The 25,364-nt window shown below is 42.2% G+C and overlaps 1 protein-coding gene across 1 annotated transcript in view; it reads left to right on the top strand.

The window, feature by feature from the left end:
- Positions 1-25,364, top strand: part of otud7a (OTU deubiquitinase 7A) — a 43,309-nt gene that overhangs the window by 7,462 nt on the left and 10,483 nt on the right. Inside the window, exons 2-10 of the mRNA XM_063479636.1 lie at positions 12,590-12,725; positions 16,042-16,195; positions 18,267-18,452; positions 18,567-18,785; positions 19,991-20,092; positions 20,606-20,733; positions 21,353-21,465; positions 22,823-22,950; positions 23,043-23,192. Coding sequence (XP_063335706.1) covers positions 16,111-16,195; positions 18,267-18,452; positions 18,567-18,785; positions 19,991-20,092; positions 20,606-20,733; positions 21,353-21,465; positions 22,823-22,950; positions 23,043-23,192 — 1,111 coding nt within the window. The 5' untranslated portion in view covers positions 12,590-12,725; positions 16,042-16,110. The remainder of the gene's footprint in view (positions 1-12,589; positions 12,726-16,041; positions 16,196-18,266; positions 18,453-18,566; positions 18,786-19,990; positions 20,093-20,605; positions 20,734-21,352; positions 21,466-22,822; positions 22,951-23,042; positions 23,193-25,364) is intronic.

Genomic DNA, 25,364 nt, shown 5'->3' with positions numbered 1-25,364 from the left:
TCTCTGCAAGACTTTAGTATACCTGACGTAGGTTGCTAAGTACTATTTCTATCCACAATATGCAAGTTTTTTGTTTGCCTTTGTTTGGCTTTTTTCTTCAAATCAACAAAAGTCAAGTTCCTGCTTTGGAAGTGCTTCAGTCTGTAGTCCCAGCTGTCTGCTTGTGGCATTCTTTCTAAAAGGAACCAGTCGGGAAAAGAGGTATTGGCCGCTGCAGCAGGAAGGCTGAAGGGACTGACATTTTAAGGGGTGATGATCTTGTTCTGTGCCCCTCAGCAACCAGCTCTTTGTTTGGGTGCACGCTGTACACACAGCTGAGCTGTGTTCAGCTCTGCCAGAACCAGAAATTTAATTTCACTCCACAGTCATGTGAAAAGGAAAGTTAAGACTCTGTATGACTTTATCAGTCTCTTAATTCTTGTGAAGGAAATTTGGTCCACTCTTCTTTACGACATTGTTTCCGTTCATTGAGGTTTGTGGATGTTCATTTATGCAGAGCTTTGTTAAGGTCCTGCCACAGCCTTTCAGTCAGTTTGAGGTTTGGACTTTTGGACATTGCAACACCTTTATTTTTTTTCTTTTTCAGCCATTGTGTTATAGATTTGCTGCTGCAATTGTGATCATTGTCCTGTTGCACGAACTAGTTATGGCCAATTTTTAGTTTTAGCAATCAGATGACCTCACATTTGACTCTAGAATACTTATCGTAATCAAATCAATGACTGCTAGGTTCCCAGGTCATATAGCAGCAAAATAAACCCAAAACATCACCTCTTGACCACTGTGGTTGACAGTTTATATGAGGTGTTAGCTCTGATGTGCTGATTTTCTGTTTCATTTGGTCTCTTCTGTCAAGCGGATGCTGTTCTTTCTTGTCTAATCTAAGCTGTGCTGGCATGATCCTTTTCTTTTCTTTTTTTCTAATTGTACTGCCTTGAACTTTAACATTTAAGATGCCAACTGAGGCCTGTAGAGTCTTAAGATCTACCTCTCGGTGTTTGTTTGCAGTTTCTCTGAGCATTACACAGTCTGACCTTGGGGTGTATTTGCTGGGAACATTGTTGCATGGTTTCAACGCACATCTGAATTCTCCACACTAATAAACTGCCAAAACTTATGCTTTTATAGAGGTGCTCACACTTGCTGATGATCATTTAATCAAGTGCATTTGATTAACAGCACCGGGCTGCTCCTTACCCCGTTTAAGTACACCCCCGAGGGTGTACTTAAATTTTTAACAGGACTCCAAAATGATGTATGAGGTGCGAACTCTTGTTTTTGTCTCTGTAAATAATCCAAAACAAGCATAAAGCAGAAAAGTTGTTTGTAAACTTTAATAAAGCCTGATAGTAGGTTGTTTTTTTGTTTTGTTTTTTTACCTTTTAACTGGTGTTATACGATCAAGGTCCCTCAGGTACTGTAAACAGCACATTAATCCATGTTGTGGAATGCATCATTAATCACAATTTACCTCAAATAATAATAATGTGATAATACATTTTAGCGCTAATTGACAAAATCTCTTCACTACATAAATTTGCTGTGGTGGCGGTATGCAGCGCAGTAATGAAATGCAAAGTGACATTATTGCTTCTGGCAGCATCTTTCTCACAGCAGCTAACAGTAATCTGCGCAGAGGTGTGCTTTTTTTGAAGTTTAAAGTATGAGAGAAGAACAAAAGGTAACGGTATGAGTGTACACTGTACGCCACTTCATTATATACACTGTCAAGAGGTCAAGAAATTTTGCCTTGCATTAAACAAAAGTAATTAGGGTTTGACGTAAAACAGAGCGCATCGTTCCACATTGTCAGCTTACCCTCTTCCTCCATATTCTTGTCCATGGAAGTGCTTCTCAGCAGTTGATTTCTCTGAGTGTGGGGATGCTCTCAAATCCCTGCAAAGACGTGTCATCTGTTGGTTTTTCTGATGGCAGGGTAAGTCCCGCTACTGAATAAAGTATTATGGAGGGGCAAGCAGGGACACAGCACACTCCCAGATGCTGATTGGAGAGGGAGGGACAGACATGGCGGGTGCTCGCAAAAATCAAAATGATTTACCTTGATGAGCTGACACCTAGTCAAGACTTCTGCTGTCCAGTGCACTGATTGAAACACAGCATGCATTCCACAGTCCACCTATTATACTGTCTAGATGATGGGATATATGCATTTAAACCAAGCAGGGACCTTCAGGGCTGAAAAATGAAACCAATGTAGAAGTGAGAAAAAACTGCAGTTCTTTAAATAGCCACTTGAGGCAGTGTCCGTGTTCAGAGATTCAAATGGTTTTGGTCTCTATTGCTAATTTCTCCCTTCATAACATCTGCATCAAATATTAGTATTATTCTTTTTTAACCCACATGTTTGGATTTTGTTAAGGTTTTAAGTTAGAGATGTGGCCACTTGAATTGACATGCGTTGACATTTGCTTTGACACGGGCCTGATGGTTTTTCAGGCATTGTTGGTTTTTGCAGTGTTTTCTTCTTCTTTTAAAAAAAATTGCATTAACTCTCTAAATAATACGGTCTGCTGCATGGAACAGCACATCGAAGAAGTCATCGGTCCAGTTTTGGCAAGTGGCTGCTTTAGCACGGATTAGCAGGCATTTGTGTTTGCGCATTGAAATCATACAGTTTATTTATGCAGTTTTCTAACAAATTTGTCCTCATTCGTTGATAGATCTCATCAAAAATATGGTAACTTCTAGCTCCAGGAAATTACGATGACGATGGCCATAAAGCTAACCTGATGCCCATCTTTTATCTACAGTCTGTGACGTGAAGGCGCATGCACACACTCCTGAAGCACGTATGCAGTCACCACAATTGCAAGCTTGTTATGATAGCTGCAATTAAGGAGGGACAGAGATTGAGTCTGGCTAACTGATATGAAGTCTGAATAGCAAGTGGCGCTTCCACCACTCTGCAATGAAATTCGCTAATTGAATTTTGTGCTCTCAAGCAAGGACAGTGAAAGTGCTTAGTGTTTAGTTTGGCGAGACATTATAATATCCCATTACATGCATTTCCCATGCTAGGAATGTGAGCATTGTAATTTTGAAGCATGGTAATGGACTACGTTGATTATTCAGTACCGATGCAAGGTGGAAATGAACTGTTTTCCTGGAACTGTGCTCATTTGTTTCTCCGGCATATAATTACCCTGAGTTAAATGTTTTTCCATTACTGTATTTTGCCAGTCTGTGCATTTATGTATTGGCTTCATCAATAATAGCTGTTGCTGTTGTTGTTTGCTTTTGCTGTTTTCATCTTGTAGTATATTAAAATGTCTTAGCTGTGTCCATTGTTGCAAAAATAACGGGCTTGTTTTTGTGTTTCTCTCAGACCATAACTGAGAGGGTGGCTTGACATTTTGCTGTGCACAGGCATGTGAATAAGTACTGGGTTAGAATGAATGCCATCCTTTATTAGCTGTCTTCTGTGTTTTGGCAGCCCTTTGTGGAAGCACTTGCTCCGTTAGCTTTGAGATTGGTAAACACGCTGAGGGAACACTGCGTGAACATGCCACAGTGTTCCACACAAACAGGAAAACGTGTGCATATTTTGCATTCACACACACTCATGAACTCCAGAGAGGGGGATCATAGGGTGTTTATCTACCAGTGTTGAGCGCAGCAGTTTGGGCCTGTCGGTTCCTGAAACTGCTAACTGCAGCTCAGCTCACACGCTGGTGATGAAGCCACAGTTGGCTTGAGGAAGCTGCTTCTGCGAGCCAGAATATAAGATTTTATTCCCTGCTTGCCTTGAAGAATCCAAAATATTCCATCCACTAGCGGAGGGATTGTACACTTCGAAGGCTGATTTGATTCAATTTGTGTTTAACCAGCGAGCCCACATCTTCCATCCAACCTTGATGCATGGGTCTCATGCCACTGTTTTATAAACCAGGCTCAGGTTTTAGGTTTCAGATGTTCTGCTGATGGGAAACTATATAGTGAACAGGTTGTTTGTGAGCAGAATGCGCTGAGTCAGCCTCTGTGATTGCATTGTTATTTATTTATGAATGTCATTTTCTTTGCAACAGTAACAAATGTTTATCGACCAAAAATCTTTGTTTGAGCCAATCAGTCAGTTTTCTTTAACAAGAAGACACATCGCACAATGAGCAATCAGCAGAAAAACAATACACTGGTTGCCCAAAGATCAGATCAGAAGAAATTGTAAATCAAAGTTGATAATTTATATGTACATTTATAAAGAGAAAAGCAAATGAAAAACAGTCTCCTCTCATGCTGGCGTTGGGTTGAAGACTGACACCAGATGTTCTGCCATTGGCAAGTTTAGCAGTAGATTGTCACCATGTCACACCAAGTCTTTATAAAAAGGTTTCATCCACCATCGTCGGACTAAAAATGTTGAATTCTTTTCTTATTAGGTGGAAACCAATGTTAAGGCGATGAACTTTGTCATAGCTAGCTGAAGGCTGGTGATGTGTGACCTGGTGCCATAAATAAACTTCTAAGAGGAGAATGTATCAGATGTACTGCTACTGCCTTGTCAGTACTGGCCAACAGGGCTGACTACAGTGACCCTGAAACTGGTAGCTGATGGATCGGTGATAGGCCCCTGTCACACATGGCTAAAGGAAGTGAGTATTCCCAAACTGATTCTGGAGTGGTTGCTGGGAATAGCTATGAAACTGTTTGCTAAAGCACCAGTCACGCAAGCTCAGAGAACAGTCAGGGATCCCCCTGGTAACCACTGCTCATTGGGGAAAGCATGGATTCCAATTGCTAAGTGATTGCTAGAGGTTGCTTGGTTGTCCCAGTGACAGCCAGCAACCCATGGCCAACTGGATGGAGAATACACATTTTTCCTACCAACCAGAGCATGTCAGTAGGTTACTGATTGTTCTTTTGGCCTATGAGACTGAGGCCTTAGATAGCTAGCTAATGATAGCTTAGTTGCAAACACCATTGCTTTGACAGTGAAGAATTACTTGTCTTTACCTCAATATTGACACATCCACATGAAAACTACATGTAAATGTGCTTTTGTAGGTAGGATTGTAGGTAGTGCATAATTAAGATCTCATAAATCTAGCACCTTTACAGGTATCCCTATAGCAAAGCCGAGCCCCTCCTGCAGCCTCCTTTGAGTGCACCCTGGGTTGTTTTCTGTGTGTCTTTACCCCCTCACTCTCTCCCTCACTTTCCTTTATGAGCTAGATTGTCTTACCAAAAAAAAGACAAAAGGACCAAAAAATATTCTAGCACTTTTATTTTGGGAAGTTACCACAGCAATATTATAGTGTTTAGCCCAAATTTTGCACTAGTGAGGAGCAACTATGCAGAAGCGCTGCAGAGGTGGACCGACGGTCGACTAGGACAACACCTGCCGTGCTCTCGCTTCCTCTCTCTGTGAGGTTACAAACTCTTTTGTTTGCACTTTCGGCATCTGCTGTTTCGGGAAAGTTAGCAGATGCCAAATGTGCAAACAAAAGTACCAGTGACGTTAACTCTAATGACTTTAAACCTCAGGATCCTAAGATGGATAACGTTATTAGTGTAAAGCAACAGTGCACAGATAGTAGCTCAGTCGGTAAAATAGACAGTGTTAGGTGCTGACACAAACGTGACGGAGAAGAGGGAAAGAGCAGAGCTGGTGAGAAAGTAGGTGAAAAACAAAACTTTGCTGTCTTTACTTTGGCTGTTTATGCAAAACATGCCTTAATCCTACATTCTTTCTAATGGTTTGGCCTTTAGGAAAATTAAAAAAATGATGCCTTAACTCCCTTGATCCGTGTCTTCAGTAAATATTTTCCTGATGAGTTTAATGTCTAGTTTTAAGCTATACCAACGTGATGGTCATTTTATTAATTAATATCATGAAAAGATCATGAGATTATGAAAGATGCAGGAAGAAGTAGTAGGATTTAAGAGTGTAATAACGGACTGAAAAAGAAGATGGCAGAAATGCATCTACAAGGATGCCAGCTGCCGTTAAACACTGAAGAAGAAGAAGAAGCAGTCTCCGGTATCATAGTTGTGTCCAAATTCAGGGGCCGCATCCTTCAGAGGCCGCATTTGTAGGCTGATTACGTCACAGCAACGCAACGAAGGCTGCCCGAATTCGAAGACTCTGACAAATGCGGCCGATAAATGCGTCCTCCTTTTCCCCAGATTTGAAGGATGGGTCGGGTGTATCCTTCGTGGCCCAACCTATCCCAGAATTCATAGCGTGGCTCAGCCAATTCCAGTTTCCAACAATGGCGGCAGCTACTTAGTGTTAATATGACTCTTTCTGGGTCACAAAATAAACTTTTACGATATTTTCAGGCGAGAATGTAGCTGTGTAAACTTCAAATGTTGGCTCGATTTATCAAGACAACACATATTTTCAAAAGCGCTCTGACGTTTTCGGAGATGTCTGTTACCCACCAGCTCGGTAGCTAGTCGGGGGTTCAAGGCTCACTAGAGCCGGTGTTAACACCGAACTCCCGGCTCATCATTTACAGACCTACCGCGGTCTTTCGCTACTCAGGTTAAACATGATATATGAGTCACTTAGATAACTTAAAAATGTTATTGTTTGGCTTTTTTCAGTGTTTTATGTGTTCCTGAGTAAATCGGTTGGGCTGAGATTAAAGTTATAGTTTTTACACAGCTGAATAAATGTCAAGCAGAAAATTGATTAAACAGAAATGTGAAATGATCGAGAATTTACTCCAATGTCCTGTTATATATTAGGGAGCAAGGAGCAGACGGCTGAATGTATTAAACTCCACCGAGACAATCTGCAAATTTAATAACAAGTTTAATAAACTATCATCTTGTCTTTATTTTTAGTTAGCACATACCTTAAACACTTCAAGCTGTAAGCTAATGATAGTTATATAAGAGCAGATGCATGCTGGTGCAATAAGCTGTACATTTTACGTCCAGTGGATGCATGATTTGATTAGTCGACTAATCGCAAAAATAATCGGTGACTAGTCGACTATCAAAATAATCGTTTGTGGCAGCCCTACCGCAGACCCATGCACACTCAGACACAGCTATGTGACAAGTGTTGATCTGTGTGGAGGTGTGACGTGAAATTATGGCTTTGCAGTTTTAACTAACTTGTGAATCTCAAAAGGATGATATTGATATAATGCATCAATGGGGAAATTTGATCATTTTAATTAAAAAGATTGGAATCTTTTCCCCCTTTTTTGGTTTTCTAGTAGGTGGCGATGAACTGAGAAGGCAAAACTGGTTGTTTCTCATAGCTAGCTGAAGGCTGGTGATGTGTGACATGGCGTCGTGAATCACCTTCTCAGAGAAGAATGTTTCAGATCAGCCCAATCAGATCAAACCAAGCTAGATTTAGAGTATGGAGAGGTAATGAAAGACATGCCAGTCTTCCTGCTGAGCCAGAGTGCCATCAGATAATTTGGATACTGATGTTTATATGTTGTTTTAAAGAGCAAAATTTGTTAAAACATGCACCAAACCTGGACTTTGTGTGCGTGTGTGTGTGTTTTCTGTCTTCTTCTGAGAGATAAACATAAAATCTTAATATTTAATATTTGAAATTAATGGGAAATTGACAGCTTTATGCTACAATTCTGCCGAGTGCACAGTATTTTCTGTTGTAATACAAAACTGTGTAGTCCTCTTCAATGTAGTTTCACCTGATGCTAAATGATTTCTTTGGATGTAATAATAAGCAGCTTATAAAAATTACTGACATTCATCTAGTGTCACTTGTAGGTACTGGATTGTGAAATCAGAGCTTTACAAAGGCTTCTTTCTTTTTACCACTTATATATACAATTTTTTCCAGTGACAATGCCATCAATGGACCAAAATAGAGTATTTCTTGCGTAATGTGTATTTTTTTGTTCCCTCCTCTGAATAGTATACCATATGTGTGTTTGCTCTCCTCTGATTAGAAGCAGTGCTTGGTGGTTGTGGAAAGTATGCTGTAAGGAGGAGGCAATCAAAATCCAAAGTGGAAGCAGACAGGGCATTTTTATGGCCATATAACCCATGAACATACTGAAAATTAATGAAATCTAACAGTCTGCAAAGCGTGTAACCAATTGGTCGTGTAATCTGACAGCTACATTAAATCACATTTGCAAAACCTGGAAATCTAAATCAAAACAGGGGCAGGCTTTTGAAAATCCTGTTTGAGAGCATAACTGCACATGCATGCACTGCTGCTGACCTCATATAGGGTTTGCTGCCTGGCTATTTTCCAGTTATGGAGCAGATGCAGTGCAAAGAGTAGAGTGTAAGTGTTTGTACAGTATGTTCACCTCCCACCTGCTGTGTATCAGCCTTGCACGTGGGCGATCAGCGCTCACTATGGAGACAATTATCTCAGCTATAACTCATCCTCTCGCTGTAAAATGGCTACATACACATGCACATCATGGAAAGAAAAGAGGCTGGTGGCACATTTTCACATAATGGCGTAATTTATGGAAAATGACATCTTTAATAGATGACAAATAATCTGTGTGGAACAAATCGCGTTGAATTGATTTTTCCTGTCCATTTAACTATTCGCAAAGAGAGAACTGGACTTTTTCCTTAGGTGTTTTTTTTTTTTTTTTAGATTCACTCACAGTTACCTAATTTCACACATTTTAATCGCCCAATACGCAGTGTTGAACATATCAACGGAAGTAGTGGGTGGGACCCTGTGTGTGAGTATTAGCTTAGTGTTGAGGTAAAAAAATAAGTTCAAAAATAATGCCGCATTTCTTAAAAGGTTCACCAAAATTCAGTGGCTATAAGGGCCGTTAACTAAAGGATTCACGCAGGTAGCTTTATTTACTGGTGGTGTATAGTTCTATAAATCATCTTAAATGCCACCCAATAAAAAGCATCTTTGGTATTTCAGTTATAAACATTAGGAACGAATTACTCTCTGTAGGGTGGATCCGTCAACTGCATGGGTTGGTCTTTTGATAATAGTGTTTTTTGTGCAGCGTTTGCCTTTTATTTAAATTTAAGTTGTTGTCTATCAAAACGTGTAACTGAGCTAAACTCTATATCTAATTAATTTTGTTTTGTAAATGCAGTTAAAATACACACTTTGACTCTATTCTGTAATTTGTGTATCTGTCTGCTACTCGAAAGTTGAGGGAGAGTGAACACAAACACTTAAGTTAAAATGAGATAGTGGCTGTTGCAAGACCACACGTTTTTTTTTGTTTTTTTTTCACTTCTAGTCTGCAAGTAGAAGTGTTCAGACCACAAGATCAAAGTTACAGAACATACAGCTTGCAGCAAACGAGTTTCTCTCTGAGACAGATATATATAGTACTGGCATAAAAGCTTACTTATTAGCAGGCGTCGAAAGTTCAGCATGTACTCACCATATATTGGGACTGATGAGCTTTTTTTGGAAACTATGAAAATTCTTTTTTTTTAACCTCTCACTAGTTTCAGAAGGTATTCTGGACATGAATTAACAGCTACAGTAATACTGTAAAATATTATTGCATATTATTAAAATAAAGCTTTCTAAGGTTGTAACATTTGGTTACCAGGATAACCCTAATTCTCTGAGGTTTTTTTTATCTATGGGAAGCACCTTCTGTGATTGGTCATGCCATACGACGCTTCCCATAGTCAGATAGCGAGTGAGGTTTGAAAGAGAAGAACATTTACTTAGACAAAAGTGATTTTTCTTTTTCCTGTCAGTGTCACCAATCCACCAGTGAAAGAATTATAAACAAAGGAATGCTGGAGCTGAGGCGGCAAAGCATTTCACCATTCATTCATCGTAAGACTGATGGTCTGTTTGTGGGCTCCTAATACCTGAGTGTTTTTTAGCAACTCCAAATTTTAACACTTACATTTTGAACTATTAATCATAAATGGCAGATGAACCCCTCTGGAGTGCACTAGATTGGAGAGGTGGTAATTCATTTGGTCAGAAGTGTGCACTTTTATTGAAAGTTAGTCAGGATCCAGCATGAACCTTTGAGAGTGACTGTTAACAAGTCTAATATATACTGTCTGTGAAGGTTCTCAGTCATCCAGGTTATTGTAGCCTAAGGAGCTTGGAAAGAAAAGTATCTGGACTTCTTTAAGTTGCTTGACAACGCTTCACCTTCTTCAGTTCTAAGGTTAAATGGTAGAGAGTCCCAGATTTAAGCCTTATGGGAGTGTCCCCCCCAAGAGGGAAATAGACCCTCTAACAATCCTCTAACTGATCACACGAGCCAAGGTGTGAAAACGGGTGTAGGTCACAATCACCCAAGGTTTCAGGTGAACTCATTGTGAAACCTAGCCCCACCCTATCATGTGATTTCCTGAGGTCAAAAGGCCCAGGATGTGAGTGGGCGTTAAGGCGTCTGGAAAGGGATCTCAAAACTGGATTATAGATGGCAGACAGTTGATGTCATAAGCCACCGCCTCTGTTCAAAGAGGGTCGTTCACAGTGGACATAGATGGCTTCTTTGACTCCTCTTTTCAAACCATATACACTGAGTAAAATAAGTATTGAACACACCACCAATTTTCTAAGCAAATGTATTTCTAAAGGTGCTACTGGCATGAAATTCTCAACAGATGTTGGTAACAACCCATCAAATTCACACATGCAAAGAAATCAAACCTGGAGGGCAGACATAGATGGCCAGTTAAGGTATGTGTAACAATGAGAAATGACATAGGGAAAATGTATTTAACACATGAATAAAGGGTGATGCAAAAAGGCACAGGAAGTCATGATACCAGCTCAGATCTGTGGTTTGATGGTCTGATTTCTATGCTTGAGTGGAGTCAATGGGTTGTTATCAACATCTGGTGAGAATTTAATGTCAATAGCACATTTAGAAATATATTTACCTAGAAAATTGGTGACATATTCAATACCTGTCTTAAATGCTGTAATTCCATATAACCTGGGGTCAAGGTGCCTTTTATTAAAAATTCAAGTTCAAACTAAAAGTGAGGATTGTCTCAGATTTCAAGGCGACACAGAGTGCTCTTGCCAAATTTTGAGTTTGTAAAAATAAACAAGATACATGAAGTTTATGAACCTTTCTTCTGTTGATGTGAATAATGCATGACACTGAAGGATATTTTAGTAGCACTTAGCTTTCACACTAACTCCTCAGCACTTCACAGCGCTGTGCTGAAAGGGTGGAGAGAGGCGTTGGTTGGTGTGACCCATTGGAGGATAGCGTAATAGTCACTGCTGTATTTGAACTGAAACTTATTGCTTACTGTCCTCTCACTTCTTGTGTACATATGCTATATTACCTAATCACACATCTGCAACCCAACACTAAACTGCTAATGTTGGGAGGGTGACACCAGCATGCCTGTGTACCAAGCTGCTTAACTCAGCTCCACAGATACAACACACAGGCAAACATCTGTGGTGATTAGAGGTAATTCAGAGGAAAATACTAGAAATTCACTCTTGAAAGCTGAAGCACAAACTTCTTGGACAGGCTGCACCGCTCAGTAAGCCATGTGTCAGATAACTCCATTAAAAATGCTCCCAAGGGCACCAACACCATCGACAGAGGTCCAGTTCACTGACTTTAATTAGTGCAAGTAAAGCCAGGACGCCTGTCAATCAAAGCAACCACGCCTCTTACTCCAGTATCCAGAAGTATGCGTTAAATTGGGCATTTTAATTTGGAGTTTTTGGCAGTTGACTCACTTTTAGAGTCAGCCTCAAGTTTTTGGTACTCACGTTGGCTTTATTTTCCAGCCCTGGAAGTTGCCACTAGGCACACACAGCTCTCTTGGGTGATGTCTATAAAAGTTCAGGGCACATGCAGTGCATATGAAAAAGAATCAGATGCCACTCAAGCATTGATTAAGTCGTTAGAGATTTGTTTAAGTGAATTAATTTGTAGCCGTTGTTCACCTGTTATTCCAGTCAAACTTTGTTAACTAATTAGTGTTGTGATAGGCCTTAGTAAGTGAGAGTGATAGAAAGTGGATCATTATTCTTAGCAAATGGGTTCCATTTGTAGCTAGACTTAAGGTTCATAAGTGGGCATGGCACTTTTAAGGATGCTGGGTCAGCTGTCCAAAGCACAATCAAGCATCGCAAGTAAAGTAAATACAAAATTAAATCACATTTTAGTCACAGAGAGGTAGAAAAGCACCTTTATCACAAACCACATTTGTAAAGTGAAAATAGCAAGACCCCAAATCAACAAAAGTATGGTCTAGTTGTGGTCTTGGAAAATGAGTAGTGGTCTCTAAACCACTTCACGACTCTTGCAAAATGATTTATTTATTCATTTATTTGCCTACTCTGGAGTTGGCCACCTGCTTCAAATCCACTCCACCTTGACAAGAGAGAAGTAGCACTCCAGTCATCAGAGACGTGTACAGGTTTGCGTCTTTGTGGAGATGCATTCATTTTGCAGCATGGTAATGAACCTAAAAACACCTTTGTGAGCAATACTTGAAAACCAAGAAGTCCTGATTGTCACAGAGTTTGCTCCACAGACTCGCCAACTGAAGTTTGATGAAATCAAACATTTCTAAAATTTATAAGAAGCTAATAACTCATGTTGGCATTAATTCTTGTAGAATAATAATCTACATTTTTTGGATGCTAATGTTCAGTGGTTTTTTTTGTGTGTTTCAGGATTCTCTTCTCTGCATCCCCAGTGTCTTCCTTTCCTCTGCTGCCTCTGAAGTCATGGACTAGCCCACCGTCTGGTCCTGGCAGTTCTGTGGGTCATCAGATGGCTTCTCAACAACCCTCAGCGAAAATACAGAATGTATGTTTCACCACCTAAAGAAAGAAAGTTGCATCACATCATCAGTGTTGTCACATTCAGCTGGTAGATGACAATAATAACATTGGCTGGATGTGGCTGTCATAGACACCCACTTTGTCAAAAACACATCAGTGAGCAGCACTTCTGCAGTGGGCATCTTGTTTCCTTGAGTGATGGGCATGGGTACTATAGTTGATTTCACTTCCAGCCTTCTCTGTGTGACGTCCATTCACATGTTTCACAGAGGAAAAACTTTACCATCAAAACTGTAAATAACAGAACAGTTATGCATGTTATGCATGTTATATGTCACTACCTTGAGCCAGCTTTCTTTTGATAGGCTGCCTCTTGCATACAGAAGGTTTAAACAAGCAGGTGGGTGGGGCTTCTGTGTTCTTAGCAAGATCTGTGCCTGAGATCATTGTACAAGGAATATTATCTCTCTGACACTGTGGGATTACCTATCCAGTGCTGACCACAGTATTTGAAACTTTGGCCATGTTTAACATGATTATCCACCACTGTAATGCTAAATCTATGGAAGAAAATAAGAAACGGCGTGTAAGATCCACTTTAAAGTGGAAGTAGTGTTTTACTGTTTCATGGCAGTTGATCAAGCTGGAGATAACTTGACCGCTTTGATGTGTACAGTGTCACAATAGGGCACATTTTACACGCTTATGGTAAGACGTGTACACAGAACGCTTAACAGGAAAGTGTTGGAAGTGATGTGCTTTCTGCTTCTGCAAAAAGGCGAGGGTCCTCTCAGGTCAGGGTCAGACATATATGGTCATCATAAAGTGTACACAAAGCTCTGCATTTACTTTTGTGTAGCTTCAGTTTTTTGTTGTGCAAGCACAGATCTCCACAGGTTTGGAGGTTTTCAGGGAAGTACCGTCCAAGTACTACCTCTACTACAAGTCCCATTTTTTACAGGGGGGCAGGGATAGCTCAGTAGGTAGAGTGGTTGCCCCATGATCGGAAGGTCGGGGTTCAACTCCACTGAACAGCTACCCTGAGGTACCCTTGAGCAAGGTACTGTCCCTACACACTGCTCCCCGGGCGCTGCATTGGTGGCTGACAACTGCTTCACTGGGTGAATGGGTTAAATGCAGAGGAGTAATTTCCCTACCGGGACTAACACACACACACACATTACAGTTTACATAACGATATAAATCAAAGTAAAGTAAAGAGAAAAAAAACCTGTTTAACAACAGCAGCGAAATGATTGTACTCATTTACATTCCAAAACTGCTTACTCCTGAATTTACACTGATCTATATCTGGATATTACAGTTTGAAGGAAACGTTACTGGTCAGTTTTCCAAAGTAGTTCATCCATATTCTACAAAAATGACCCTGAGAGGTACAGAAGTTGCATTTGAGTTTCAGTCCTTTTGCTGCATTTGTCAACTTGCCTTCACATTTTGCAGAAGTGTGAAAAAGCCAACAGAGTTGGCGACAGATATGCTAATTGTCATGGTGACTAACAGGAAGCTAGATAGACCTATAGTTACAATGGCCCACATGTTTTTTACATCACGTAGAAAAGCATACATTTGGGTGTTTGAGTCATAATTACCTCCCACAGGGAAAATGACCTCAGTAGTGCTGCTCTTATGGGAAAAGATGAGACCCTGGCTTCTAAAGAATCCGCTCTCTCTCTGTCCTTCTCCACCGTTCGTCAAAGATTTTTCCTTTGCAAAGCATTATTGATACCCTGATAGGCATCCTATTAATCTATATTGAGCCCTTAGAGTGTAATTACGCACACAATTGGTGCCTCTTAAGTCCTCAAAGAAGATAAATATCTCACAGACTGTGTTCAAGGGTTTTGAATTTTCTCTAAGTGGCATTTATGGCTGAAATAAAAAGTTTGCCTGTTGGTTATAAAAAAAGAAAATGTCCAATTTCAAGTATGTAAAAAGCCAAAATCATAAACGTTGGCTCATAGCTTTATTATAAATGTTCACAGTTGAACACTGTAAATGTTGCATTTCCTGTTTCTCTCGGTACAATAATCTACATTCAACACAATGCACACTAAGTAGGTCAGCTAAACTAAAGCTTAAGTGCAGCTTTAACTCATTAATAATGCATATGACAAAGACTAAAGTTGCTGGGTCTTGAAGAATGATGTTTCTAAACCTAATGCCAACAATCAAAAAGCACTCAAGTTATATTCTGTTATGTCACGCGCCTTTAATTTCCATGTGCTGATAATGCTGACTGAGGGGACACTTGGAAATAAAAAATTTTTCTGTAGTGCTCAGCAAAAGATGCCACGATATTCCGCTGTCCCTCATTATGCTTTTTGATTATTTCACTGGTTTTCTGTAACCTCAGAAGTGGGAGTGTCTGCCGGCCCACAAAGCTTATCTGAACCCTGATGGAAAGTCCAGTCCATGTGGCGCACTTGGAGCTAGCGCTTCTGTCCTGCTTGCCTCTCTCATGCGTGGGCAGAGTATCTGGATGGCTCCAACATGCTCTCACTCCTCTTAAGGTCAAAGTTTCACATCTGAACTGTTCTCCAACCTCTGGTCAGTACACAGAGGCCTGGTGTCAGAGCTCCAGCCTGTAGGTGTTTGTTTCTTCACTGACAATGCTCTTAGCTCAGCTTCCCCGTCACCCACACAGAATGAAGGGGAATGAAAGCTATGCGTGGACTCATTCATTCCATAGACCGAGGGAGTGAGCGCGCGTGCATCTCAGTTGTGTTATTTATGACCTAACAAGGCAATGTTTGTTGATGATTAGAGCTTGGGTGTTATAGCCATGATGTAAAAATGCCATCATACTAAATAACATCACACTGAATCACACAACTACACTAATAGTCAGAGGCATCCTTCCTCTGTCTACATCAATAATATCCGTATATTGATGTGTTCAGATACTGGATCATACCCAAAGACCACAGGTTGGCACTCAGTGGCAGGAAGAAGCTCAGTGTTGTTATGCTCATGGGCAGTTGGCCAGATTCTTTGGGCATAAGCAGGTGAGTCCTGGTTGTGGTTTTCATATTGCATCTGTGATGCTGGTTATTATGTTGTGACTGTTAGAAGAGGCTGGGAGGAGTGCTGGGAGTTGAGTGCTCTTCACATTACTATGAACTATGCTCTATAAAGCATTGCACACCAGTACAAGCTGGCTTGGGCTGCTGGCTAGGATTAAAATGAGGCAGCGGGGCAGTCTCTTCTCAAAGGGGTTAGTGAGGAATCCGTTTTTAAAGGTGTGGCCGATGCTGTTGAACAGTGTGTTTAAAGCCTGCTTGTGTTTTTCTTTGCCTTTTTTTTTCCATATTCCACCTCAGATGAGAACGTGAAGGCTGGCGTCCACCAAGGCCACCGCTGCACCTTGGGCAGCACACACACATGATCACATGACTCTGGACATGGACGCGGTCCTGTCAGACTTTGTTCGGTCCACCGGGGCAGAACCAGGTCTGGCAAGAGACCTGCTGGAAGGTAAGAGATGACGCGCTCTTTTCTTGCGAAGTCTAAATATTTATATGTATTGTTTTGATCGGCTGCTCCCAGTTATGCCATGAGCAGAGAAGAGGAAATAAGCGGAACGGAAAATAAAGAAAACAGAAGACGGGCAGAGAGGAGAGGGGCCTGCGTCGGAGAGCAAGCTTGCTGATTTAGAGGCCAGTGTGACAGTTTTACGAGGGCGCTCCCCAGAGAAAGCTTTGTGCCCATTCATTGGAACTCATTGAGGAGCACAGTGTTACTGGCACTTGTATAGCTTGGGTGCAGCTCCAAAAAAAAAAAAAAAAAGGACAGCAAAATGCACACGGCCTCAGAAAGCTGATTGATATCTGGTTGAATCAGCTTCAGTAGATATATATGTTGTGCGTTTCTACTCTTCGTTCGTCCACAGGAAATTCATTTAAATTTCATCTAATTTAGCATAAAGCGAAGCACGCTGAACCATAAGTGCAAACGCATTCTTGTCTGCTTTACAGGAATAAAAGCATGCACCACAGTAATCAGGCATCCATTAGGGTGATGAAATCCTCATGGAGTGCTGGCAGCACGCATGTGTCCTGGAATTTTTTTTTTGTCTGGGTGTATATAGTACATCCAGTTTCATCTCTTCGGATGAAGAGTGAGAGTTTTGAGCGTCCGATTCTATGCTACTGTCAGTTTTTTTCCTGATTCTGTTTTGGCTCTTAACCTCAGTGGACTACATGTGACACTCACAGACACCAAACAAGACAGTGCACTCAGACAAGGCAGACAAGAGCCTGGATGAGCTGTTTCAGTATTGTCCTTTGGTCTGATGTTGTCTTAGCTTTACAGGCTTGAATCAAACAGCTGCTCTGTGACCCTGCGGTCTGAATCAAGATCGTGTGGAGAGACAGAGAAACATGACAGAGCACATGTGGTGCTTCCCCCTAGAGGCCTGTTTAAGTATTGAATCTACACTGTTGAATTGGTTTGGGGCCTTTATTGTATTCAGATTGTGATGTATGTTCATACTGCATGAATTTATTTGGGTTTTTGTTTAGTTTTTTTGCAGACGACAGGCATTATAAATGAAAGCGTTGAAACAGTGCTTTCCAAACCAAAGTTAATAGCAGGCTAATGTGGAAGCTTTTAAAGACAGTGCATTAGGTGCTGAGTGGCTGTGCAGCTGGACCATAAGTTGTATTCCTGTATTTGTGTAGCTCAAGATACCGAGATCCATAGAGCGAAATAAGCTTTGCATTGATTGATGTGAGAGACAGCGATTAGTGGTGTCGGTTTTCATATCCAGACGCTTCGCAATCATCGTGTCTGGAAGTCAGCAAGAGAGGACAACTTCCTGCAGGTCTCTTTTTACAAAGGGATTCCATTAATGGACTCTGACTCACGAACATGCTCCGATTACATGAAGACACACCCATGGGTTTTGAAATGACTGGTTTGCAGAGAGTTCCTGTGGCATTGTTAAAAAATATCACACTGTGGTATAATAAGACTGAGACTTGACTCGTGTCTTTAAAGCCTTGAGGGGATTTCTGTTAGAGAGACAGCACCCAGAGGAGACAACTGTGTCTCTGCATGTGTTGCCAGTATGTGTGTGGGTCTCTTTGTGGGTCCCTCCTTGCACATCAGGATATTGCTGTCATAATGTTAATGGATCTGCTTCCCTTCACTGTCTTTATAACCTCAATATCCAAGTCTGTGTTTTACGTGAAGCAGCGTGTTTTCCTCAGACAAAAGCGCTGTGTGACTTTGCTCCATGTGGACGTTGTATCGTTATAACTGAAGCTCATTCTTTTAAAATTTTAAGATATGGGAATTTATCGTAATTTCTCTGTGCTAAATGGTTTGTGTGGCTTATCTGCAGCATACTCAGCAGCTTTTTTCATTCTGTCCCTTTACTTCCCACAATAGGTAGCATAGGTAGCGTTTTTACCATGAGATAACCCTGTTTACTGTAAGCTGTAGTTAAGGGTGTCTTGTTGTGAATGTTGGCTTCTTTTTTTTCTTTGTGAAAAGCCTTTTTTAAAAAATAAAAAATGTGTGTGTGTGTGTGTGTGTCCTCCAGGTAAAAACTGGGACCTCAGTGCTGCTCTAAATGACTACGAGGAGCTCAGACAGGTCCACACTGCCAACCTGCCGCAGGTCTTTAACGAGGGCCGCTATTACAAACAGCCAGAGACGCGTGACACGCCCACCCATGTCAGCAAGATCGACAGACCGTGTGCACAGAAGCAGGAGGACAATGCACAAGGTAACCAGGCCACCTCAGCGCGACCATCGCCAAGATCCAAAGAAATCTTTTTCTTTCATCTTTCAGTTTGCTTTCCACTCGTCCCTTCACTTTTCATTTGTCTCTCATTTTCAGAGAAGCGTCTCTCGCGTGGAATCTCCCATGCCAGCTCTGCTATCGTCTCCCTGGCACGGTTGCAGGTGGCTAGTGAGTGTACCAGCGAGCAGTTCCCTCTTGAGATGCCCATTTACACATTCCAGCTACCAGACCTCAGCGTCTACAGCGAAGACTTTAGGAGCTTCATAGAAAGAGATCTGATAGAGCAGTCAACCATGATGGCTTTGGAGCAGGCTGGTGAGTACTGTAGGATGTTATACATTCACTTAAAGTCCTTCTGCTCCTACTGATATGGGATACGTGCTTTTCCCCATATTCTCAGTTTAGTGAGAATAAATTGTTCGTCTAACAAAGCAGTAGCAGTGAGAAAATGCTCTGAAAGTCAGTGAAGCAGACAGATGTAGAGGGCTAGACTGAAATTAAGACAGAGAGACGGAGCAAATCAGAGTAGCAGCATCATCTGGAAGGGAGATGACAACAGCTAATTCAAAGCATCCGGGACCCCAAAGGATTCATATCCCAGCCGACGCTTTGAACTACGGAGAGAAACTAGTTAGAGAAGTTTCCAATCTTCCTGCAGACTTTTCCACACCAGGACTGCAGAGACTGTAAAACCTCCTAAATTTGATTCTGTTCAAGGTCTGCGAACACTCAGCCAGAGAAATATTGGGTCAATTAACCGTTAACACATAAATAGGACAGAATCAGTCTCTTTATAGATAAACACAAGATTGATCTGATCTCTTGTGAAAAAGTGAAGGATTTACTGCTGCAAATTTACTCTAAACTTTATAAATCGCGGACTGTGGGTACCAAAGCTTAGCCACTACTAGAAAGTGCATATCTCTGCAATTAAGAAAAGGTACTGTAAAGTACAACCAGTTGTGAATTAGCCTTTCTTCATGGGTGGTTGATTCTCAGCCGTAATATTCCATGTGCAGGGCACATGTATTACTCTTTGATGTAACGTCATAAAAAGCGCTGATCAGTCAAGCTAGTCCAACCTTCTAGACAATTAACTCGAATATTTACTGTGAGAAATAAAATCAGGAGCTGCAAATTGAGAAAACATCTGCATTCTGAGCCCATCCACACTGAGGGGTAAATCATTCAGACACTCTTCTGTGTTTAATGTTGTTAAATAAATGATGCAGTCAGATCACCCCGGGCTCAGAGCAGTGCGGCTAGCTGCAGTAAAGGACTGTGTGGTGCCCAGGGCTGTGAAACAGTCGTCTCTCCCTCAGGGATGCAAGCACGGCTATGATGAAGTGGAAAGCTGTACATACTGTAAAAGTTGGGCTGAGGAGGAACTTGTTTTAAGGAGACGTGCTGGTTTTGAAACAAATTGTGCTTGTTGGAAAAACTGTGTTTTCTTGCCTCTGTGATGTGATTAATAAGTGTATTTTCTGACATCCTCATGTTGCTCTCGCTGTTGTGTGCAGGTCGTCTGAACTGGTGGTCTACAATGTGCACCAGCTGCAAGAAGCTGCTTCCTCTGGCCACCACAGGGGATGGGAACTGCCTCCTGCATGCTGCCTCGTTGGGTGAGTTATTCACTATTCATATTTTACGCTTGAATCAAAAACCCGGTAATAATGGAGCGCTTCTCTAAGCATCAGCTGTGCGAGCTGGTGTCATGTCTATCTAAAAACCATGTCAGTGCTGCAAAGCAGCTGCTGAATATAAGGAATAGTCTGCGAAAGATGGAACTGGAGAAAGCCAAGGAAGCAAGGAAGGGAAGGAGGAAAGTGACCTATACACTGCAGGAGACTTTCAGCTGTAGGGTTTAAAAGACAGCTCCATATTCAGGTATCTGCTGAAGGAGGTGGTTGACTCCTCAGTGTGAGGACTGCTTGCAGCACCGGAGTTAATGTAATCTGCTGTGTCTGTCAGACAACTGAGGCTGTTTGAGGAGTGATGAAGGACATTTTTAATAAAAAGTCATGGACACCTCTGAATGATTTATCAACATAATCTTGTTTTGTATGTAATGGCCATATTGTTTCATCTCCTCTGTCCTACCATTCAGCAACATGTCATGTGTGTGCATTTATCAGGGATGTGGGGCTTCCATGACAGAGACCTGATGCTGAGGAAGTCCCTGTACACCATGATGAAGAGCGGAGCGGAGAGAGACGCTCTGAAGAGGAGATGGAGGTGGCAGCAAACGCAACAGAACAAGGAGGTAGGGAGAGCGTCAGTCTTCACACACTGAAACTCCTAAATGCATTGCATCCTCTTTCATTAATGACATATTAATAAATCCATATGAGCAAGCAAGCATTAGATGAGCCACAGTTAATAGTCTCTGATTTTGCACTTTTCGATTTTTTTGCTTTGATAAAAAATGATCTTTCCACGATCGCAAGTGTGCAATAGCAGCAGTGCTGCTAATACTGTCAAATCCTCTACATTTCCTCCATTTTCTTGATGTTCATGGATTAAAGAGTTTTAAAGTCTATTAGAAAAATGGTGTCACCAAAGATAGCTCAGCCCTAAGAAGTAGTCCAGATGCTCATGTTTTAAAAACGCCCAAGGCGTCCTGGTGGCCCAGTGATCTAAGATGCATCTCATGTAACGCAGCGTCCTGGTTTGCATCTGGGCACGGAGCATTGTTTCATGTCAGCCACCTGTCTCTAATTACCCGTATCTCCTGACTTTCTCTTTTACCAAACACTCATTAACAGTGGAAATATGACAAAATGTCCACAAATGCAAGCTGCAATGGCAAAAAATGGACTGTCTGGGTGAACAATGTGCATATTAATCAGAATTTCCTTTTCTTTGCTTTTTTTTTCCTGCAGTCGGGGCTGGTGTACACCGAAGAGGAGTGGGAGAAAGAGTGGAACGAACTGCTAAAGTTGGCCTCCAGCGAGCCTCGAACTCACCTCAGCAAAAACGGGAACACCAGTGGAGGGTACGGGCTTACAATCGAGCCCACAAGTACATGCACACATTCAATTTCCCAGACACATTACCACTGACCAAAATCCAGCAAAAGTTGCTCCTGAATCACTGCATAAAATGAACGGAACGAAACGGAAATGCAGCAGCAAGCAGTGCCGTTTTAATCCTACATTACAACCCTCCTCCTTTGTTTCCTAACCCTGTGTGGTGAAGTGCTGCACAAAGCCCACAGCTAAAACAAAAGTGACCTTCTCAGTAAAATCAATTTGTCAGGGAAACTCATTGTTTCCACTTGGACAGTTTCTCTTCAGAACCGCTGCCTCCCTTTAGTAACTTTGCTGAATCTAACGCGTGAAACTGTGCCATCTACTGGCTGTCGTCAGTATTAATCATCTGAGCTGTGAGCCTCCCCTGAGCTGTGGGTTACTTTTAGCTGCAGAAAGCTGCTTAAATAAGCGTAACGCAGGGTTTATCTCAGGCTACAGAGGCAGATTTGAAACGTACTCTGGTTTCCTCCTCCTACGCAGAGAAACTTGTGGTTTTGTCTCTGTTTCCATATTCACTGAAATAAACATACATACTTTCTCATGTAGGTGCTCGCTATAGTGAAGTGAAAACCGCTCTGACGGACAGACAGGCTCATCACGGTGTCTGCTGAAATACATACAGTGCCATTTAAGGAGGCTGTGGTTATCTGTGCTCGTCATCACTGACTTTTGTTTGAGTTGAAAGTGAAATGTAAAAAAAACCAACAACAACAAAAAAAAAACCTCCTTGCAAACTGTTTCTTTGTGAGTGCGACATCTGAAAACAGCAGTTTTTCTGTGTTATTCCTCATGTTGGTGCAATCCTGTCCAGTGCTGAAAAAATTCTGTTAAAGGAAATAATTTCCTCATTTAATCTGGTGTTTTTAACCTCTCATTGAGGTTGACTGTGATACGGTAATCAGGTTAGGGATGTTTGATGGTCCTAGTGTGAGATGAGGCCCTAAATAGGATGAGTGGGATCGCATATTAAGAGGCTCTTTATTAGAGTGAATTTGGCAGCGTGGCTGTTTGTGTGGCTGACAACTTAATTGTTGTACATCCTCTGGTTCCCTGGTGGCTGCATGCCTGAGATCTATGGCTCTCCCTTCCCTTTTCTCGTTTTCCTCTCCTGCTCTCTTTTACTGAAACACATGTATGACAGGATGGGCATCGTTGTCCTGTCTGTTAAAGCGAGCCAAATGGGAATGGATTCAAGAGGATCAGATTAGGCATATGATTGGCATGGACATTTGCTATTTTGGCTGGCCTCAATACAGAAGCAGGAAATTGCTACAGTGTTGCAGTGTGTAATGTAATGTTTTTGGGGTTTTTTCCCTTCAGGGTGGATAACTCAGAGGATCCGGTCTATGAGAGTCTGGAGGAGTTCCATGTGTTTGTGCTGGCCCACGTGCTACGCAGGCCAATTGTAGTGGTGGCTGATACAATGCTCAGAGACTCGGGAGGAGAAGGTAGACTTGAACGCATGTCGACTCGCTCCTCTGTGGTACAGCAGTTCAAGCGATAGAGTGAAACTAAATATGGTTCTCTATCTGAATTCCAGCGTTTGCTCCCATCCCGTTTGGAGGGCTCTATCTGCCCCTCGAGGTGCCCCCGAGCCGCTGTCACTGCTCCCCACTGGTCCTGGCCTACGATCAGGCGCACTTCTCCGCACTGGTGTCCATGGAGCAGAGAGACCAGCAGCGCGAGCAAGGTAAGAAGATGTCCAGCATCTCAAAAACCACTTCTATACCCTGACAGAAAGAGCCGACGGCATCCTCAGGTGGGAATCTTTAATGCAAAACCTTTTCTTGACCTCCTGTTCATGAAAATTCAAGGTTTTTGCTGACAACATGCAGTAGTTTGACAGCCATTGCTTTTAACTTGGTGGGTGGAGGACTGCAAGAGGGAAGGCGAGTGGTCTGCCTGTCCTGCTAGAGGTGAATAATGTATGAGACAGCAGTCTAATTACTCGTGATCCATTATTTAAACAGGCCAGTTGGCAGCAGGAACCAGAAAGTGGCCAACATGCAGGAAAGTGGACAGCACGCTTCTTCTTCTTATTAGGAGCTGACCAAATAATTCAAAGCTCACCTGCAGTCACTGTTGTGAGTTTAATTTGTCACAGAAGGGGTGTGTGTTTATATGTGTGCTGCTTTCACAGGAATTTGTGACATGGTGCTGTGCAGAGCATATTGATTGTGTTATGTTGTGGTAAGGAAGTGTGGATTGTCCCTTGTGTTGAGCAAGGCTTGTTTTGTTCATTCAGATGCCAGCGTTCCCACTCTGGGTGCGTTGCTCGCTCTTGAGGTCAGAGCATTTCTCACACGGACGTCTTTAATTGATAAACAGAGTGGATCTCCCTGACAACCAGTCTTAGTAGTCACGGCACTCTTCTGTATCTGACTCAGTGGGTGGAACTCACGTGTCATTTGCGGGGGCAGCTGGCTGACTCCGTCTCTGTCTCTTTTTCTCACTCGCAAGCGAACAAGCAGTTTCATTCTTCCTCTTTCCTCTTCTCTCTCTCTCTCTCTCTCTCTCTCTCTCTCTCTCTCTCTCTCTCTCTCTCTCTCTCTCTCTCTCGTGCTTTTTTGAATATTCAAGGTCCTAATCTGGGTCATCAAACACCAACCTAGTTATTAGGTCCGTCTATGACCACTGCAGGCTAGCAGACAGACATGATTACTAACCTGCCATTCCTGCCCTGCAGTCATCCCCTTTAATGCCCCAGCAGCACATCAAAGCCAGTCCACCCCACAGCCGAGAACTACTGAATACTTACACTAGTGTTTGGGGATTTAGCGGGCTGATGGATTCTCTTCTTGTCCACCAGATGGTGCATATACCCAAAAAACACAGCAGCCTGATCACAACACCACTGCGTGGCTGTACTTTTTCCTTCTGGTACACAGTGTACTGCGATAGGATCAGAAAGTGTTTCGTCTGCAGTCTTTCTCCAGTATGCCATGTGATAACTTGTACTGCATGGCTCTTATACAATTCTGGACTGCTTTCATTATGATTGTCAGCATCTGCAAATGTATGATGTATATGTCCCTTTTATGCACACATTTTTATAATGTGCGTCTGCATTTTAATAGAATTTGTAAATTTCTCAATGCAGTACTGTACAGCCGTGCTGGTTCATATCTCTGTACGGCTGCCAGACAGACAGGCGGTCAGTCTGACTGACAGACCTAATCTTCCACTGCCAACTAGGGCAGAGCCAGACCCAGCCAGCCCCGAAGACCTCACCACATCACCACATATGGGCAGGGTCCCGGGATGCTTGGGGCCCCAGCAAACCAACCCGCTCTTCTGACAGTAAGGCCACTGTGTGGACGTCTCAGGTGGATGCGTACTCTCAATTTCCCCCTTCCACAGCGAAGAGCATCCGAGGGGCTCTTGGCCTTGTGTGTGTTCAGGTGTCAGGGACTGGGTTAGAATAGTGGCTCTTTATTCCGCCCACTGTATGGAAGATTATAGTGGAGTCCTTCCTAGTAACCTGACTCTAAATCACCCTGACAGATCATGCTTCTGCTCCTTTTATAGCATGCCTGCATGACTTCTGGGGTTGCACTGATGGCGGATGAAAAAACAACACGTGAGGAGTGACTGAAGCCAGAGGTTATTGCAGTTTTGTTTAGGTTTTTTTCCTTTTTTTTCTCAGGAGTCAAGTGGTTTGCTTGGGTGAGGAAGTCAGATGAACCTAGAGACCTGTGCACATTTCTATGGTCACCAGCTGTGTAATAATGACTAGCTCCTCAGTAGATGCCACTTGCTGCCTTTCATCATTTTGTTTGTGCTTCTGTGGCTAAAAATCTATGAGAGGAACTGACCCTCTGGAAAACTCTGGAGCTATTTCAAGCTCTGCTCCTAAAACCAA

Source organism: Pelmatolapia mariae, linkage group LG7, assembly GCF_036321145.2.
Source record: "Pelmatolapia mariae isolate MD_Pm_ZW linkage group LG7, Pm_UMD_F_2, whole genome shotgun sequence".
NCBI lineage: Eukaryota > Metazoa > Chordata > Actinopteri > Cichliformes > Cichlidae > Pelmatolapia > Pelmatolapia mariae.
The sequence above is the reverse complement of the archived record's forward strand: the minus strand, read 5'-3'. Positions and strand labels throughout refer to the sequence as shown.